This window comes from Anopheles maculipalpis, chromosome X (genome assembly GCF_943734695.1).
Source record: "Anopheles maculipalpis chromosome X, idAnoMacuDA_375_x, whole genome shotgun sequence".
Classification (NCBI taxonomy): Eukaryota; Metazoa; Arthropoda; class Insecta; order Diptera; family Culicidae; genus Anopheles; species Anopheles maculipalpis.
This window is the reverse complement of record NC_064870.1, coordinates 14,740,696-14,758,522: the sequence shown is the minus strand read 5'-3', so window position 1 is coordinate 14,758,522 and position 17,827 is coordinate 14,740,696. Positions and strand designations below refer to the sequence as shown.

Here is a 17,827-nt window from a genome sequence, read left to right as displayed (position 1 = left end):
GATGTGCCAAACCCTGCTCTGCACCCGGGACTCTAACCTCTGGTCCCGTTCCGGAAGCGTCCTTGTAAGTTGGATGTGAGCTGGAAGGGAGACTAGGGAGTCCACCGACGGTACCATGTCTACCGTACGAGCGAGTCGTGCCGGAGCAGCATAGACAGGTTTATCAGTCCTCCAACAACCCTCCAAACAATCATCTCCGTACACACACACACACACACACACACACACACACACACACACACACACACACACACACACACACACACACACACACACACACACACACACACACACACACACACACACACACACACACACACACACACATCTACTCTCTCTCTCTCTCTGTCTTTCTCTCTCTCTCTCTCTTCGTCCAGGAAGCAAACAGGATACCGGTAGTTCATTTAGCATATTGCCGCTGACTATCCCGATACGGTTTGCCGGAGTTGGAGGTGTTTGATTCATCGGCGTTGGTACGGTGTTGGTGGTGACACAGACACCAGGATGACACAATTGTGCCCCGTGGTTGGAACGCGAGGAATGGGACTGTTAGCGATGGATTATGAATGCTGCAGCAAAAGCCACTCAGCCAAGGCAAGCAAGGAAAATCAGGCAAAACCGACGAGGACTCTCCAATGAGGGAGTGGGCGAAAGCGAAAGAGGTCACGGGTGGCGGGCGAGGAAGGGTGAAAATGTAAACGAAGAAAAGGGGGCACAAAAAAGGTGAACAAGTAGGAATGAACTTTAATCATGGCCTGGGAAAATGGGCAGCATCGCCACACTAATCGACACCGAGTGGAGTTTTGTGTATTAAAAACAAACCTTCCTCTGCTGACTTGCTTCGCGTCCTGCCAACCTTATTTTGTGCCATTTTTGTAGCGAAATCTCGGTGGAAGGTAGCGTATGGCGCTGCTGAAGTACAGAATAGTCCAGGACACCACCCTAGATTTTTTTTTTTTTTGTTTGCACTTTTGCACTCTGCCAAGTGATGATTTTGTCATTTTTGGATGTTGGTGTGTCCTTGCTTTTTTTGTCCACATTTCACACCCACCCGTAACTTGACATAAGGTTTTTCGTGATTTTCCCCCTACTCAACACACACACACACATGCACTGTTACACTTACATACCAACGTAACGTCAAGGGACATCTATCAACGCAAGCAACGCATCGCCATCGTTTCGGGGTTTTTTTTTTCGGTGGGCTTTTCAGTGGGTAACCGCTTCTTTGCGTGGCCGGCCCAGCCCAGACCGGGTTGGGTTAATCCGTTTCGGCAGTCGGGGCACGGGACAACCCTAGTGTACTGGGTTTCGTGCTTCCTCTCTCGTACGCACACACACACACACATTGTATGATACGACTATTTCGACATCCGGAGGCATTCATGTTTTTGGTTTTCATGCAACCCTCCAGAATGCATGTGTGTGTGTGTGTGTGTGTGTGGGGTCTTTTTTTGGGGATTTTGTGACGAGTTTTTATTTACAGCCCAAACCCATTTTAATGCGCTTTACAATCGCGCGAAGCGGCGAATAAAAATATGAAACAACTAAAGCGTTTAATCGGCATGTTAGGGCGACCAGCGAGCGAAATCCGTTCCAATTCTCCGCAGTTGTTTGGAGCTAAGCCGGCCAATTTCGCTGCGCTTGTACCGCTTAATGGAGGAGACAGTTTGGGGTTTTTTGATTTTCGAGACCGGATTATCAAACAGGTCCGTTTTGCCGTGCATCAGGCAATAATGAGTTTTTGTGGACTGTTTAGTTTAAAGAGCCCATGTTAACTACCCGTATCTAGAAGGGGTCGTCATATAGTTAAATAGTTTCAGTTTTTTTTTGCAGAGATCCTGGAGGCTTCGTTGTGTTATGTGAAGATTTTATTTATTTATATTTTAGTATGACAGATCTGCGCCGTTTGTTAAGCTTTAAAGAGTACTTATTTTCATGATTGTATAATTTTAGTCTTCTGATTACTCTGACAGTCCATATAAATACTAAAAGTTCATTTTAAAGTTCATTCCACAAGTTTGAAAGTTCATTTACTGACCAAAATAACATTAATCTAAATAGGCCTCTAACATGCCATAAAATGGATACTATAACTCATCCAACTTGTTACCATAAACTATGAAATATTAAGTAATGTATATAAATTCATTCTCCAACCGTATTGTAGCTCCAAAGTAGTGATTGAATAAAATTTTGATTAAAAAAAACGAAACTAAACATTAGAACCTGTCTGCACTTTGTTTGTATTAGGAAAGTTTGCATCACCCCCCCCCCCCCCCCACAAGTAGAGTGCAGCACGGAAAATGCCGAAAACAGATCCGAAAATCGTCTATTTGCTATGCTGACTGAATCGAATACAAATAGTGGTGATCAAAACCCAGGATGGCAAAAAAAATAAATAAAAACTACCGTCCTAAGTACTAAGCTACCGAGCGCTGATTCCAGTGCAGTGAAGCCGAACGAAAGGAAAATGGTCCGAGTTTTAGATTTCACCCCTTTTTTTGGGTTCCCCAGTTTTTTTTGCTCAGAAGTTTTCATTACATCGTCGACAGCTCGGGAGCAAAGGACAAGCAGAGACAATTCATTCTTAACACTTGCTTAACACCCTTACCCTGCAGAGCAGTTGTTGGCCATCATTGAGAAGGAGAAGTAAAAGAGAGAGAGAGAGAGAGAGAGAGAGAGAGAGAGAGAGGGAGAGAGAGAGAAATAAAAAAACCTTTATCCTTATCGACCCTTTGACCCCTCGATACACGATTCTGCAAATCGAGGGTAGAAAAATTCACATATGCTACCGATGTTACAAAACCCACACACCAACTGACCATCAGCAACTGCTCCCCAAGTTCAGGGATTTTCCCCCGGTTTTGCTTGAGAGTTTTCCTTTTGAGCCGCACCACCCGCCAGAAACATGATCCGAAGCTAATCCATTGCAGTAGAACTTTAGAGGGATTGTTTTTTTTTCGTATTCCTTTCGCAGGCGTTGCTTCATTCGATCCCGAGAATTGGTTGGGAATTGATAGTCTAAGGTGCGGCATACCAACTAAGCAACCGAGGTACCAACCAACCCCGCCTGGAGCTCTTGCCCTCCTCCAACTTCGAGGATACCCTTTTTTCGGCGTTCTTTTTTTTTTTGTCACCCAATACAACGAGAACTTTCGGGCTCGAGGACTTGCTGAGGATGAGTCCGTTTCGGCAGGCGGATCCTTATCCTAAACACTTCCAAAATATCGAAATCGATCTTAAGGATTACACATCTGGGTAAGATGTTGGGATGGAGTGGGGGATGCGGTGCCTGCCAATACTTTCTAAAGCCCATTTGTAGCACACATTCGTACACACACACACACAGACACACAGTCGGTCCAGGGATGAGATAACTGAATTTACCGGCACTCAAGTTACGGCGATACCTAGCCAAAGGGAAACGCAACAACGGATGCTGCTGTCAACTGTCGTATTGAACAGTATATCCACTTGGGTAGGTGTTGTGATGCTGGAATTCCTAGAACTACATTTCATGGTGGTTAAGTGTATAGATAGTCATACATTTCAGATGTGTATATAATTTTTTTTTTCCTCTCGAATGCGACAAGCTGTACCAGATGTATCAGGAATGCTGCTGTGGCAAGGTTCTGCTCGAATTTTGTGGTGTTTCGTAGCCCTGCAAATAAACCATACCTCCAATTTGCTGCTGGTGATTGATCTACCTACTATGTGTGTCGAATGAACATCGGAAAATTAACAAAGACTCTTTTATGGTCCAACTGCAAACGAACCTGACTGAGCTACCCAACTAACTAATTAGTATACAAACATTGCTAATTTCGATTCTACATTGAGCCAACCAAGCAGAGCTTATTTGCATTTACACTAAGCCTCAACAAGACAAGTCTACACAAGCCTACGATTGATTCCGGTTGTTATTGTTTTGATGTCCAAAGTTCGCCGTGTTTTGTCTAAAATGCTGTTGCACGCGCACGAGGACTCGTCCTGATAATTAATTCTACATAAATATTTCCGTACCCCGGTTTGATTAACATCAAGATTAACGAATGAAAAGAAAAAAGTCTCCCCACTCTCTCTCTCTCCCTCTCTCTCTCTCTCTCTCTCTCTCTCTCTCTTCCGCAAAACTTTTCCACTTCTTCGTCGAACATGCTTTTATAATTGATTGCCCATTTACTTGCCGATAATGAGTGTCCGAAATCTTTTCTGAACGTTTCCACCAGGTGTTGGGGAGGATTCTACCGTTTGGGCTAAATTAGTGCACACGGGCGCGTACGCCCGGAGACGCTATCAAGTATCGATTTCGGCACCGATAGATAACCGATGAAAACGAAAGGTGCTATCCTGTGCGACAATAAATCTTTTGCTAGCTTAGCGGGCACGAGCTTGGGACGCACCGACGTATCGGTGGTGGTGTTTGGCCGGTTCGCCGCCATGAAATGAAATATTCCCTTTTTCCCGAGTTCGGTTTCTATAGCCGCGGGCAACGGACGATCCGGACGACAAGCGCTTGGCACTGAGTCGTGACGAGTCGTGCGAGAGGGTAAGGGAAGAACCATAGATCAATACGAGGACGAGGCTGCAAAGGAAGCACTAAATTTGCCCAAATAAAAAGGACACACGCGCCTCGACAAACCTCTACACACCCACTGATGAATTGCCCGATTTGTAGAATGGCGGTGGTAGGCAGGAAAGGGAAGCAACCCTGGGGGCAGGAAACAGAAAATCAATCGCCAACCGTCCCATCCTAACCAGGGCCCACTTCCAACGGTACAACGTTAAGTAGTGATGGCATTGGTGATGAAGAAGGAAAAAATCCCCCCAAACCCTGAGGCCTGAGTAGTTGATAGAATCCAGCCAAACTTTGCTCCGATTCGAAAGGGAAAATCCAGCATGTTTTATGGGTGTAGTTTTCCAAAGTGTCCTCCAACACTCCGTGAAGCTCACAGCAACTTCCAACCCAGCAAAGCCGGAGAACGAGGCGGGACGGAAGCGTTTGGGAATGTGACTGATTGTTGGCACATTTTAATTGACCAATTTCGACTCCACCGACACCGCGCTTCAATCACATTTGTCGGCGCGCCATTCGGCATACACGGACACGTTGGGATTCCGCACGCAGCACGCGATGAGACATACGTTCGTTCGGTGTGTTTGCGCACAAGGAACACTAATTTGGAATTCCCGTAAGTGCAACAGGGGTGGGGTGCTAACGGTTAGTCGCATTATCGACTAACCCTCCGGTGATCCGACTACAAGGATTAGCGTTCATCGGATATTGATAATGAAGCCACAGACAAACGGGATGTGGGAAAACTAAAGGACTCCAGAGTCGCTAGAAAGAAGGGTTTTGCGTCCAAATTTGAAAAATAGAATTTGCTGCTGACTTCTTTGGAACCCTTGGCTAACACGTCTGCCTATTTATTTTCTTGTAGTCTGTTGATAGTAGAAATCAGTAATGTGGTAGACAGTATTCAAGGATAATTCTCATCGAAGGCTCTACTCATTGGAATCTCCTGGAATCAAGCTTCAAGGAGCAGAATCCATCACGGGTGCTAGTTTGCTGGAAGTACCCATGCTGCTCGAAACATTCAAATTTTTATGTTAATATGGGTTTACAAACACACCGGCATATGGCGTCTTTGTCTACACATGTTTTCTTCGGGATTGATGCTGAGGTAGAACTGCAATATGAAACACAAACCGAGGAGTTCCTAATAAAACCTGCAAACACTGGTAATGGTAGCAATAAAGAGCACCCGGGATTTTCTATACCTGTGGCCAAGGATCTAGACATTGCCGGTTACAGTTTGAATGTACACGAACGAACGCAACCATAGTATCCATGCACCAACAATAGAACCAACAAACATTTGGAGGAAACAAAACTCCCAAATGGAAATTGCACTGTATGAGGCTCAAACATATGAGTTAGACGAGAAACATCATCACTCGTACCATAACGTAATGGGACAAACTGACCTGCGGATGTTGTAAAAGAATTTCTAATCCAAGACGCAACTTGAGATGTTCCGAGAAGGCTCTGGAGAGCCCAGATTTTGTAAGCGCTGAAACCCGAAAACCCGAAAGATTTGGCAAACCCATTTGACCTAAGAATCCCAAAAAAAAAAAAGAAGAGACCGACAATAGACTGCATTACAGCATGAAGATTTGTGTGTGAGATAAAATGTGTTGCACTTCGTGTTTCTGCATCTGGTGGTTACAGTTTTCTTTTGCGTTGCTTTTACCGATTTTGGCCTGCTGTACTCGAAGAGTTTGCTCCTCAAATCCAGCCAGAATTGTGAGGGTTTCTGTTTTTTTTTTCGGTAAACAAAGCCTAGACAAATGCAGCTTACGTGATAGACACAACAATTTCTCAACTTGGTACATTATGCTTCCAAGGGCAATGTTACATCGAGGCCTCTATTCCTTTCTCTAGGTCCTTCTGATGCCTTATCATCGCGTAAGCTCGTCTATTCCCGTATTTTATCAAATTAAAACACCGATAAATACAGTGCCGCCTTTTTCTAATCCATCTCCTCAACCAGGTATAACCTCCAGGGACTCGAGAGCGGATGGGGGGGGGGGCGTTGAAAAATGCCAAATTATCATCAACGCCAAGAGTGATAATGAGAGCCGGATGATGCTGCCTGGCGTAGCCACCGCCACAAAGAGGGAAAACATTCTGCACGGTAGTGGAAAAAGTTTTTCCACCCAACTCTCGCATTACTCTTCATAATTAATGCCTTCTTTGTCGCTTCGCTGCCTGCCAGCGTTTCGCAGCCGGGAAAGCAGTTTTCTCAGGTGACTGTTTAAACTCGCTATCCGCTGTGAAATGGAAAATAGCAATGGAAGATGGAGGATAGCGTAAAAGAAAAAGGCTCAGGAGAGTTTCCTACCACAGGAAAATTATTTTGCTGACTTTATCTTTCCTGCTCGAGAAGTGAAACACATTTTTTGTAAAAAAAATTTACTTAGTATTATTCTCATTCATCTGTTCTTTTCTGCTTCACAGAAAATATTAGTCCGGCATGGAAAAATACATTCAAAAAAAAACATAATGAAACAAGGGAAAGCTTCATTTCTGGCAAAAGCACGTGCATGCGACCATATTTGCGCCCTGCACAATTGCACACAAGTTTGCATGCTAAGCTTCGTCCCGAGGAACAAAATCGTATCTGGAAGTGCCTTATTAAGACCTTTACGGCGAGAGTTGAAAAGGTTTCGCCTATTATGTGTATTGAGTAGAACTTTTGGTGGAAATCGAGCAACAGATCCGAAGATGACTACAAGTCATAAACGGAAGGTATCATAGTTCAGTGCATGGTGGAACGTCTGAAGAAAGGATCGAATGTGACCGTTAGCCATTGCCAGATCTTTTTCTGTGCAAACCTTGAAGAAATAAAAACCTCAACGAGCCTCCACTCATCATTATAGTTTAACAAACTAAAAATGTTTCACTTCTGTATCGAAGACATCCATTAGACATAGCGCAGGTTTTCGATCCTTTCCCTGAAAACTCGGTGCTGGGCTTAACTTATCTTTGGCAGATTTGACTTCGTAGGATCCTGCCAACGAACTCACTAAACTCTTCAACATCCTTTGGCCAACTGGGTCACTTACAAGGAACATGCGTGTGGATTATGATCCTCGAGGACAGTGGCTACCGTACATGAGCGATGTGCAAAACAAGTGTAACAAAAGCTCGCGAGAGTTCAAGCTTAAAAATCTTTTGCATACAAACTTGCATACCTTGTTCACAAGCTGTATCCAACTACAAATCTTCTTCTTGGCCGAGCGTCCTACCGGCTATCGAGAATCGCTGATACCGCGTAAATGGATAGTCAGCCCTCACTACGAGGGAATGGTCGAGGTGGGATTTGAACCCCGGTCCTGCCGTATGAAGACCACAAATATATTTCCGCTAAAAGCGAATTAGCGCTAAAAGCACTACACTTCACCAATATTGTACTTCGTAGGTGTACATTTGTGTTTACCCGTTGTGTTTACTTAATCTTCACGATCTGCTGGAAATAGGTCACACGAAACGCCTCTAACGATCGTTTGATGTGACTCTGAATTCTTTTGCGTGTTGGTTGCAATGCTCCACACTAACACACTGTCTGGTGCTCTGTCGTGCCGGAAACTGTTGGTATCTTATCGCAGTATCGACTCCGCTATAACCTCTCTGGAAGGAAAGTTGATGCGTGCAGTAAAGAGAGGGTTAAAGAAAAAAGGAATGATTCATTCTCGGAGTACATTTTTGTTTTGGGAAAATTCTGACTCTATAATGTTTTAAGTTTATGCAGATATACTACAGAAAAAAGGCAGTTTTAATCTTGCAAAGCTTTTACCAGTTCTTAGACGATAACTTCGTACTACAACATGGTAAAGGTACCCGAGGCTGGATGGGCTCGTCAACAGGTTCATAAAGTCAGAACCAGCAGGGCCAAGTCTCTCGAAGGCCAGCAGTACCAACGAATGGAGGAGACGTCATAGAGAGTTAAGAGTAGCATCTTAATCAATTGAATCTGTTTCCTCTTGCAACAAGCTAATTGATTGTCTCATTACTGTACGTTACGAAAGGTAAATTTGTTTTACAATACTTTGATGAGAGAGTCCTAACAGCAGCTAACTTGTCATCTTGCATACTTTGACGGCCCTGGTGACAATCCCCGACTTACGCTGGGGTGACGTACGCATAGGTAACCACAGCTTTGAGGTCGTACAAAACTTCACCTATCTCGCGTCAAAAGTCAGCACCGACAACAGCATTGATGTTGAGTGACGCGCTACCAACCGATCTTCCTACTGTCTGAGGAAACTGTTTTACTTAAAACACCTACTCACATACACCTCTAAGACGAGGACTCTAACTAAAATTAACGAAACCCTATTAGCAACGTTCGAAAGGAAGACGCTCAGAAGCATTTTCGGCCCCGTATGTAAGGAAGGACATTGCCGTCGCTACAATGACAAGCTCTACGAGCTGTACGATGAACTCATGTCTGGTCATGTCATTAGAATGACGCCGGACAACCCAGCTCGTAAAGTCTTTTTAAGTCTTCCACACGGGTAGAGGAGACTTGGTAGGCCCAAATTGAGATGGTGTGATGACATTGATAGCCCCGCCGGAAAGGTCGGGATAACGGACTGGTAGACGACTGCGAGCGGTTTGGAGCATTTCCGCAGCAGGATAAAACCGCGAAGCGGTTGTAGTGTCGGAGATCAATCATCAACTTCTTTTTTTTACACATACCCAACTTAGATTCAATATGATGGAGGGAGTCCCAATTTCTACCTCGTTTAGGGCTCCCGAAAAATTAAATCCGCCACTGGTCACAAGAGTCTCAAAACATTTCTCAATAAGACGAAATTGAGAATTTAATGTTTGTAAATAAATGACGTGTACGGCATTGAGATGTAACTTAGATCAAGGAATTGTTCCCTGTAGGCAGTATCCCTATCAGTAGTTTCACCGCTCTATTCCATAACTTCCCATGCTACCGTGAGTCAGTGTAAGGTAGGGTCAGTTTGCGATAGGCACAATCAAAATACTCGATCATTGCCAGCTTAACTAGTTTCCCTAGTAAACCATGCAAAACCTAGCCCTACAACTATGCGTTGCAGAGGGGAGAAAAAGGTTTGGAAAAGCATTAGACACATACCATCGGTATGTCTCAGTAAGCATTCCGAGAAACAGCCAATCGTGAATCACGATTCTCGTTTGCTGGATACTATTTCCAGCTATTTTGCTCTGCCTTTATCTTGCTGATAAGAGCACGTACACACTGTTGACACTAACTTACTCAACAAGTTGATCGACAAAACACTAAAGAAGGAAATAAGGGCTCCCCATGTCTAGTGTTATATGTTTTGCTCATGTGTAATCGCAAAACCCTTTACCCGTTTGTGTTCTTGTTTCGGGTTTTGGGGTCTCCTAGAGCAAGCTATGGATACGCATTCGTGCACACTAATGCTTCAGTTGGTACTTATCTTATCTGGTAAGTTTTTCCCCCCTTTTTTTTCATTCGAGCTTATCTTTCTGCTCTTTACCAGCACCAGCGCTGAAGAGTTGCGATAACGATTGGAGCGCAAGGTGATTCTAACCTGACCATCAGAAACGCGTCGACACCTGCTACGGTATCCAGTTATCGACAAGACAACGCCCAAAGCGGTTGGGCATTCTGATCAGTGCCGAGTGACAAGAAGTAGAGTGTTCGGTGTGTGACCTTCCAAACATATCCTGCCGGAGTGCAAAGTGTTTCAGAGTGCAAAGTGCTTTCGCTGGTGCGCTAGGGTGGATCAGTTTCGAATTGTGTGTAGCAGCACTCCCAGCTGCTCCGAAGTTGGGTTTCTTTATCCGTGTTGTATCCTTTCAACAAGCAATCGAACGTTAGCACAGCCGTAGCACAGCCATGCGGTGGAAATTACTTCTGCTGCTTTTCTGTGCGGTATCGCTGATCTCCCTATCAACCAATGCCGTCGCAGAGGAGAATGAGCAACCTCAAGATGACGCAACGGATAACGTTGACGACTATGAGGTAGAACCGGACGGTGAAGATCAAACAGAACCAGAAGAAAGCGTTCCGAGCGATGACAACCCGGAAAACACCGATCAAAAACCAAACGAGGTCCTGGTGGACGTTGACACGGCCGGTGTGGACGAGATCAAGGATAAGAAGGGCAGATACTACAACTACGATGACTTCATGTCTAGCCTTGATCTGTCCGATTCCAACTACAATTGGGAAGGTACGTAATTCTCGTTTGCGATTGTTTACGCTGCACTACAGTAAAGTTTAGGTAAAAATCAAACGAAAATATGTCGCCCAGTTTGGACCATTTTTCCTTACCATGCCTCAAAGACTCATTTATCTTATCGCACCTGTCCTGTTCAGTAGTCGCGGCAAACTGATGACACATTCATTTGCGCAAACGCTCGTTATTGATTAGATTAGAGACCCCGTAGCAATGTGTGTAGAGAGCGTTTGTTACACACGCTGGATATTACCGTACCTTCGCAGCGTTCTGCAGAACCCAGATACGTTGTGGTGCAATGGCAAGCTGAAGTTGCGACGCGCGTCGTATGTTGCAATTTTCATGCTGGAATGTTACAAGTTCGATTCCTTTGACTTAGGCAACGATGGGCCTTATCTTGATAACGGGTGTGTTTGACATGATAACGGCTTCCAATAATGCAATGTTTTACTGGGCCGAATGGAGGTCCCCGATTGAAGAAGTAGAAGTATGGTCCTTGATTAATGCATGATTGGTTCAAGTTGGATCAGGAATATATGTACACACTTCAATCTTGAAGCAATCGTATAACAGAGTTAGGGTTTACGGTGCAGAATGTTGTCCCATGTTTGTAGCCCAAAATTACTCTATCAGACCACAAGACGAGGTTGTACATGATTTTGCCTGGCTGATAACAGTATCTAGCGATAGATAAAATGTGCCGAATAGATTGAGGTTGCGAAATATGCCATTAAGCGGAGTTGATTCATGGTCGCCATTTTGCTCCCCCTCCTCCCAACCCTCCAATGCAGATCCAATGAACCGCGTCCAGCCCAAAGAACCTCCAACACACAGCATTGATGGTGGATACAACATCAATCCGACCCGCCTAGCGCAGATTCGCCGCAACTTCCTGTACCCATTCTACGATCGGGGTGGCCCGGAAGATACGGGAGACCTTCAGCGTGATATACACGCCTCCATGCCGCAGGTCCACAAGAATTTCAACTTCCAGCTTCCATTCTTTGGCTTCCGGTTTAACTATACGCGCGTGTCGATGAACGGGTTTCTGGAGTTTTCCGACCCGCCGGAACACTACACCTACCCGCTATCCTTCCCGATCAAGGACTGGCCGCAGCGGAACGATCCCTCGTTCATCGGTATCTTCTTCTCGAAGTGCCGCATCGGGCGCATCTACCAGACGGACTTTGATCAGCGTTCGCCCGGCGTGTACTTCCGCATGGAGCGCGATTTGATGACGCGTACCGATCGGGCCGGTGTCGAGATGCGCGAACGTGTCATGTGGGACATTCGCGAGGGTGTGGTCGGTTCGGATACGTTCGTGCCGAAGCACGTCATCATTACAACGTGGAAGAATATGAGCTTTGCTGGTGGCATTGACAATTCGCTTTACCGGGTAAGTGTGGGGGAGGTAGTGGGGTATATAGGCTCTTCTTTACTCATGTCTGTACTTTGTAATGAGACTTTGTCCTTCTATCGACGCACTACAGACGAACTCGTTCCAAATGGTCCTGGCTACCGATGAAGTGTACACGTACGCCATTTTTAATTATGCCGAAATTAACTGGTCCTCGCATACGGAAGCCGGCGGTGATACTACTGGTGGAGAGGGTGGTGTTCCAGCCTATGTAAGTCTACTCTACTTTAACCTCCCCTAGACGTTCTTCACTCAACTATTCTGTGCAAAACGTTCCTATTTTCAGATCGGTTTCAATGCAGGCAACGGTACACAGGCTTACGAGTACAAACCCTACAGTCAGGCGTCCGTATTGCGCGATCTAACTGGACGTGGTTGGGCGAACGGATTCCCCGGCCGACACATCTTCCGTATCGACGAGCGCATCATGCTCGGTACGTGCAACAAGGACATTGACGCGTCACATCTCCCGCTGGTGTTTGCGCCGGAGTCGGGCAACATGCTTGGCGGTACGGTGGTCAACATTACCGGCCCTTGCTTCAACCGGGAGGATCGTATTGCGTGTCGATTTGATACGGAGGAGGTGGTTGGTACGGTCGTGGACACAAACCGTGCCATCTGCATTCAACCGTTCCTGAAGGCACAAGGCTACATCCGCTTCGAGATCTCGATCGGTACGGACCGGTTCAAGTGGCGTGGACGATACTTCGTCGAGACGCCAGCCACTGCCACCGATCGTATCTTCTTCGAGACGGATGATGTGCATCGACGCAATCCGAACGAAATCCGCATCACCTGGAATCGGTTCAATCTGACGACGAACCTGAACGCGAACGTGCAGATATCGCTGTGGGGTTACCGTGAGGCAACCATTCGGCCAGAATTGGAGTTCATCGACATGATTGAGACGCAGCTTACTAACACGGGTGCGTACACGATCGTGCCCGCCAACTATCGCATGCGTGACAACACACGCACCGTTGATATGCAGTTCGGTTTTATTCAGATTAACCTCACCAACCCGGAGCAGTACAACAATCTAAGAATTTCACCGTAAGTATAGTACATCATGGAGGATACATTATCCAAGGGTCGGCAATCGGTTTCAGTGGTTTCCCGCCATTTTTCTTTTCCTTCTTAGTGTTTTGTGGTCAAAACCAATTCCCCTCGGTTGGTACTTTGGTCCACAGTGGGAACGTATACACGGTCGAAACTGGCCCCGAGCTCTCTGCGAGAACTGGCTGCGTACGGATCGGTTTCTACGCAACTTTGCCCACGAACTACCGATCTGTCCCTGTACACTGGAGCACGCACTGCATGACAAGGGTCGCTTCCTGCCCGATCCGGACTGTGATCGAGATTCGAACCCGACCTGTTTGCAGCACCGCGGTGCGATACACTGCGTACGATCCGGTCAACCGACGGTGCAGGGTTCGGAGCAGCAGTGTTGCTACGATCGTAACAGCTACCTGATGCTGTCGTACGATCAGATGTGGGGTTCGCGGCCACGCCGTAATCACAACATCGGTCAGATACCGTGGAACGAAGCAAACAAGGTACCGACACTGTCGACCTGGTTCCACGATGTACGTCCATACTACTCCTGCTGCATGTGGCAGGATGAGCAGGCTGTTGGGTGTGAAACGTTCCGGTTTGAGCGCCGTCCGTCGCAGGACTGTATCGCCTACCAATCGCCTGGCGTTGCCGGTGTATTCGGTGATCCACATATCGTCACGTTCGATGGACTCCAGTACACGTTCAATGGAATGGGTGAGTTTGTGCTGCTGCGAGGCAATAATGGACGGGAGCGTATCGATGTGCAGGGTCGGTTCGAGCAGGTATCGCGCAACATCCACGGTCCGGTAATGGCTACGCAGCTCACATCGATTGCGGCACGCGGTAACACGTCCACCATTATTGAGGTGCGCTTGAGACCACGCGAAGCACAATGGCGCTACCGGTTGGACGTATTTGCCGACCAGCGACGTATCTACTTCGATCGGCAGAGCCTCAAGTTCCAGCACTTCCACGGTGTTACCGTATATACGCCTACCTACATCCTGAACCAGTCGGAGGTAGTCATCATGTTCTCGTCCGGTGTCGGTGTGGAGGTGGTAGAGAACAATGGCTTCATGACGGCACGGGTCTACACGCCTTGGAGTTTTATCGTGAGTATCGCAAACACATACCCGGGTTGCGGGTGAGCATTCGAACGCTAGCATACTGATGCTCTAATACTTGACAGAATAAAACGCGCGGCCTGTTTGGCAATTGGAGTTGGGATATGACCGACGACTTGACAACACCCGGAGGAGCAATAATTCAGCCTAATCTTAACAACTTCCAGAATGTGCACGAACAATTTGGGGTACAATGTAAGTAGTCAGCTGGGCAAACTTCACTCACCAACATAGTACTTACGGGATATTCCGCCATTTCACTGCAGGGATGTTATCGGATCGTGAAGCGGAAAACATAGGACAAGCATTATTCACACGAGAGTTCGGACGAACATCGAGCTACTTTGCCAACTTAAGCTTTGTGCCAAACTTTGTACGGGAACCGAGCCAATTCCTACCGCCGAACCGAACGCAGGATATACAGCGCGCAGAAGAGTTGTGTGGCGAGAGTTATCAGTGTCGGTTCGATTACGGTATGTCCTTGAGTCGGGAGATGGCACACTTTACCAAAAACTATCATGCCAGTGTGGTCAACATACAGACGGTAAACGAAAAGTAAGTGTCAGTATGATATCGGGAGGATGATAATGCACATAGCGATTCACTTTTTTGCCTATGTCCCTGTCACCATTCCTCTAGACGTGTCATATCGTGTGGTATTTTGGAGACTCCTCGATTCGGTCGCAAATCCAACTTCCTGTTCACACCGGGTGCGCGTGTGTCTTTCGAGTGTAATGAAGGCTTTTTCCTGATCGGCGACTCGCGTCGCATCTGCCTGGAGAACGGCCAGTGGGACATACCGGAGTACGGATACACGGAATGTTTACGTAAGTATGGGGAAAAAGGGATGGGGCCCTGGCTCCTGGTGGGTCCATTCATTTCGATCTCCATGCATCATGCTTTTACCGACTGTTTTCCAACCCATATTCTAAACGAGTTCCGACTAAAACCTCTCCAACCGACACATCCAAACGTTCACAAACACGTCCTCCATTTTGCGTTGTCCTGCAGGTGGTGTGTTCTATTCGCGTCGTACGGCTTGGATTGCGATTGGCATTGTCATTGCTGTGATCATACCGCTGATGCTGTGCATCGTATGCGGCGTGTACTGCTTGCGGAAGCGCAAACGCAAGGAAGACCCGGACTGGCGTTTGCCGCTTCCTTCCCGCTCCGGTTCGCGGGCCACACTGCGCAAGGGCGACGACAGCGAGTTTGACGACACCACGATCAAGAAGACGCTGCGGTACGACGCCACCTACCGGACGAATGAGCCGCTCGAGGGCAAACCCAACATCCAGTTCGAGCCGAAAAAGATGGACCTGGACGAAGAAGATATCACATCCTCGGAAGGAGGTGAATATAGCGCTAAAGTTGCACGCGATATCGAGTATAAAAACATGGCTGATCAAAAACAACTAGGTCGCCGCAGTCAACGCGGGCTCCAGCAGGCGGGCATGTTCTCCGGGGAGGAGGAGGAAGATGACGACCCGAAGGGATACCCACCACCACCACCCCCGGTCACGATGAGCCAGCAGCAGCAGCAGCGCCAGCTACAGCAGTCCGCAGCGGAGTCCCCTACCCAGACGTACGGTGCCTACAGCCCCACGTTCAGTGACATCGATCAGGTGAGCAGCTTCGCGACCGAGGACAACTCACCGCTGAATCAACGCCGACCCCAGAACGGCAACCTGTCACCGATGCCCAACACTAGCCGCAGCTACTACACTGGCGAGCAGAGCCAAACGCAACCGTTGGTGCAGAATACAGGACTTCCCAATCGGATGGATAGTCGCTCGACGGAAGTTTAAGGAGATCGTTGACAGACATTTAGACATCTTCATTCCATCAGTATCAAACGAGCACATACGCGCACACACACACACGCACACTGACAAAACACACACTCACACAGGCATCAAACACACAACTGTAGTGGGTCGTTGTTGTGTGTACCCTTTGTTTCAAATATGTCCATGGCAGTCATGAGGTAGGAAAGGCAGCTAAGTGCAGTAGTTTCAGCACACTAAGCTAATAGCTTTACATAGATCGCATGACTTCAGTGCTCTGCTAGTAAGAACTTTACCCATCAATTTTGAACATAATCTTATCTTCCTTTTAAGTCGACAGACGTACAAGACAGCGTAGTTAGCGGGACCCCTGCCAAGCGAGTGCGGGCCGCGTTTTATTAGAGTGTTTTGATAAGATAAGCGCACTACCCTTGGACCGGTGGGTGCTGTTACCGCCGACACGGGCCATGCGTTTGGGGGAGGACCTGATCAGATTTTAGATCCTGCCCTTACCTGACATTCCAACAAGTCATCGTGTCGTGTGGTACCAGTTGCCTGTGACAACATATACCGCTGGCGACAACGAGCGGTAACCTCAAAAGCGCACACGCAACACCACAGCAATGGCAATGCCTGTTTCGCCTGTTCAAGCTAGTACCAAAACCGAACCGCACTTGCAATGCATACATCCACGCTTTAGCACATTAAGTACAGCGGGTTGGAAGTTGGAGGAAAACGGTTCTGCTGCCTTCTTTACTCGGTTTCTCCCGCATTGTGTGTCGTTGCAGGTGGGGAGGAGTACGTTGCACGCAATACGAGCACCTCGTTCGGTATTGTGCTGATAATCGTCATCCCGATAGTGCTCATCGTCATACTAATCGTGCGTTACAAAATCAAACACTTTCAACGCAGGTCCTCTGAGAAAAGCAGCAACAGTTTCTAAGTAGCTCAAGCCTTTAGTAAACAGTTTACTTAACCAGATTTGCATGTGCCCTATCGATCACTAAGCTTAGCGTAAATGCGTAGACAATAAGGACTATGTTTCATCCTTTTCCTCTTTAAACTACTTCTAGGTCTTAACGCTTTTTTTTTCGTGTTTATTGTAAGATTTGTTTGAGGATGAAGATAAAAAAAAACGTACGCACCGCGTACGTTTGGGGCCAACACCCACATAAAGCTGATTTGTTCATTTGTTGCGATTTTTACTACCGAAAATGACATTTCATTCGACAGGTTTCTAAATCCTTCGTATACAACCATCGAGAGAGTATTTTCCAAGTTCTAAAACAAGAGTCCATGTACTTCTAGTGTAAAAATGCGCGGTCCGAGCTATCAGCAACAAGTTGCGTGTCCTTATTGAACCGAGTGTTGTTTTATACATATGGACATTTGCTTTACGACCTGAAAACTGATGACTGATGTAAATGACAACCATACCACAACAGTTTTTGACTACTGACAATCAAAGTCTTCCTCCAGTTGAGAAATATCACAAAAGAAGCCTAACCGTTGTACTGAGAACACTCAATAAACGTTTCGTTTTTTTTATCTTACTTAATTATTGCTTATTTATATTAAATTTGGAAACTAGAAAGCGGTAAGTAGGATCTCGTTTGGAACTAAAGCGATAGGATGGTTTAAAGGAATAAAGACAGGAGACGTTAAATAGTAATAAA

At 46.6% G+C, this 17,827-nt stretch overlaps 3 protein-coding genes across 6 annotated transcripts in view; all 3 read left to right on the top strand.

The window, feature by feature from the left end:
• The window catches only part of LOC126568065 (palmitoyltransferase ZDHHC8), a 347,611-nt gene that overhangs the window by 222,691 nt on the left and 107,093 nt on the right, over positions 1-17,827 (top strand). The gene's annotated exons all lie outside the window — the stretch shown is intronic.
• LOC126567971 (probable 2-oxoglutarate dehydrogenase E1 component DHKTD1 homolog, mitochondrial) overlaps positions 1-17,827 on the top strand; it is a 41,785-nt gene that overhangs the window by 16,444 nt on the left and 7,514 nt on the right. The gene's annotated exons all lie outside the window — the stretch shown is intronic.
• On the top strand, positions 10,399-16,172 carry LOC126565480 (protein mesh). 2 transcript variants are annotated; one of them, XM_050222771.1, is made up of 10 exons: positions 10,399-10,761; positions 11,559-12,163; positions 12,258-12,395; positions 12,471-13,237; positions 13,326-14,352; positions 14,430-14,559; positions 14,631-14,919; positions 15,004-15,191; positions 15,376-15,717; positions 15,784-16,172. In XM_050222771.1, exons 1-10 carry the CDS (start codon positions 10,425-10,427, stop codon positions 16,170-16,172), a joined length of 4,212 nt encoding a protein of 1,403 aa, XP_050078728.1. In that variant the 5' UTR covers positions 10,399-10,424. The 2 variants fall into 2 exon arrangements, with proteins under 2 accessions (XP_050078728.1, XP_050078652.1); XM_050222695.1 differs by having other exon boundaries at positions 15,376-16,172.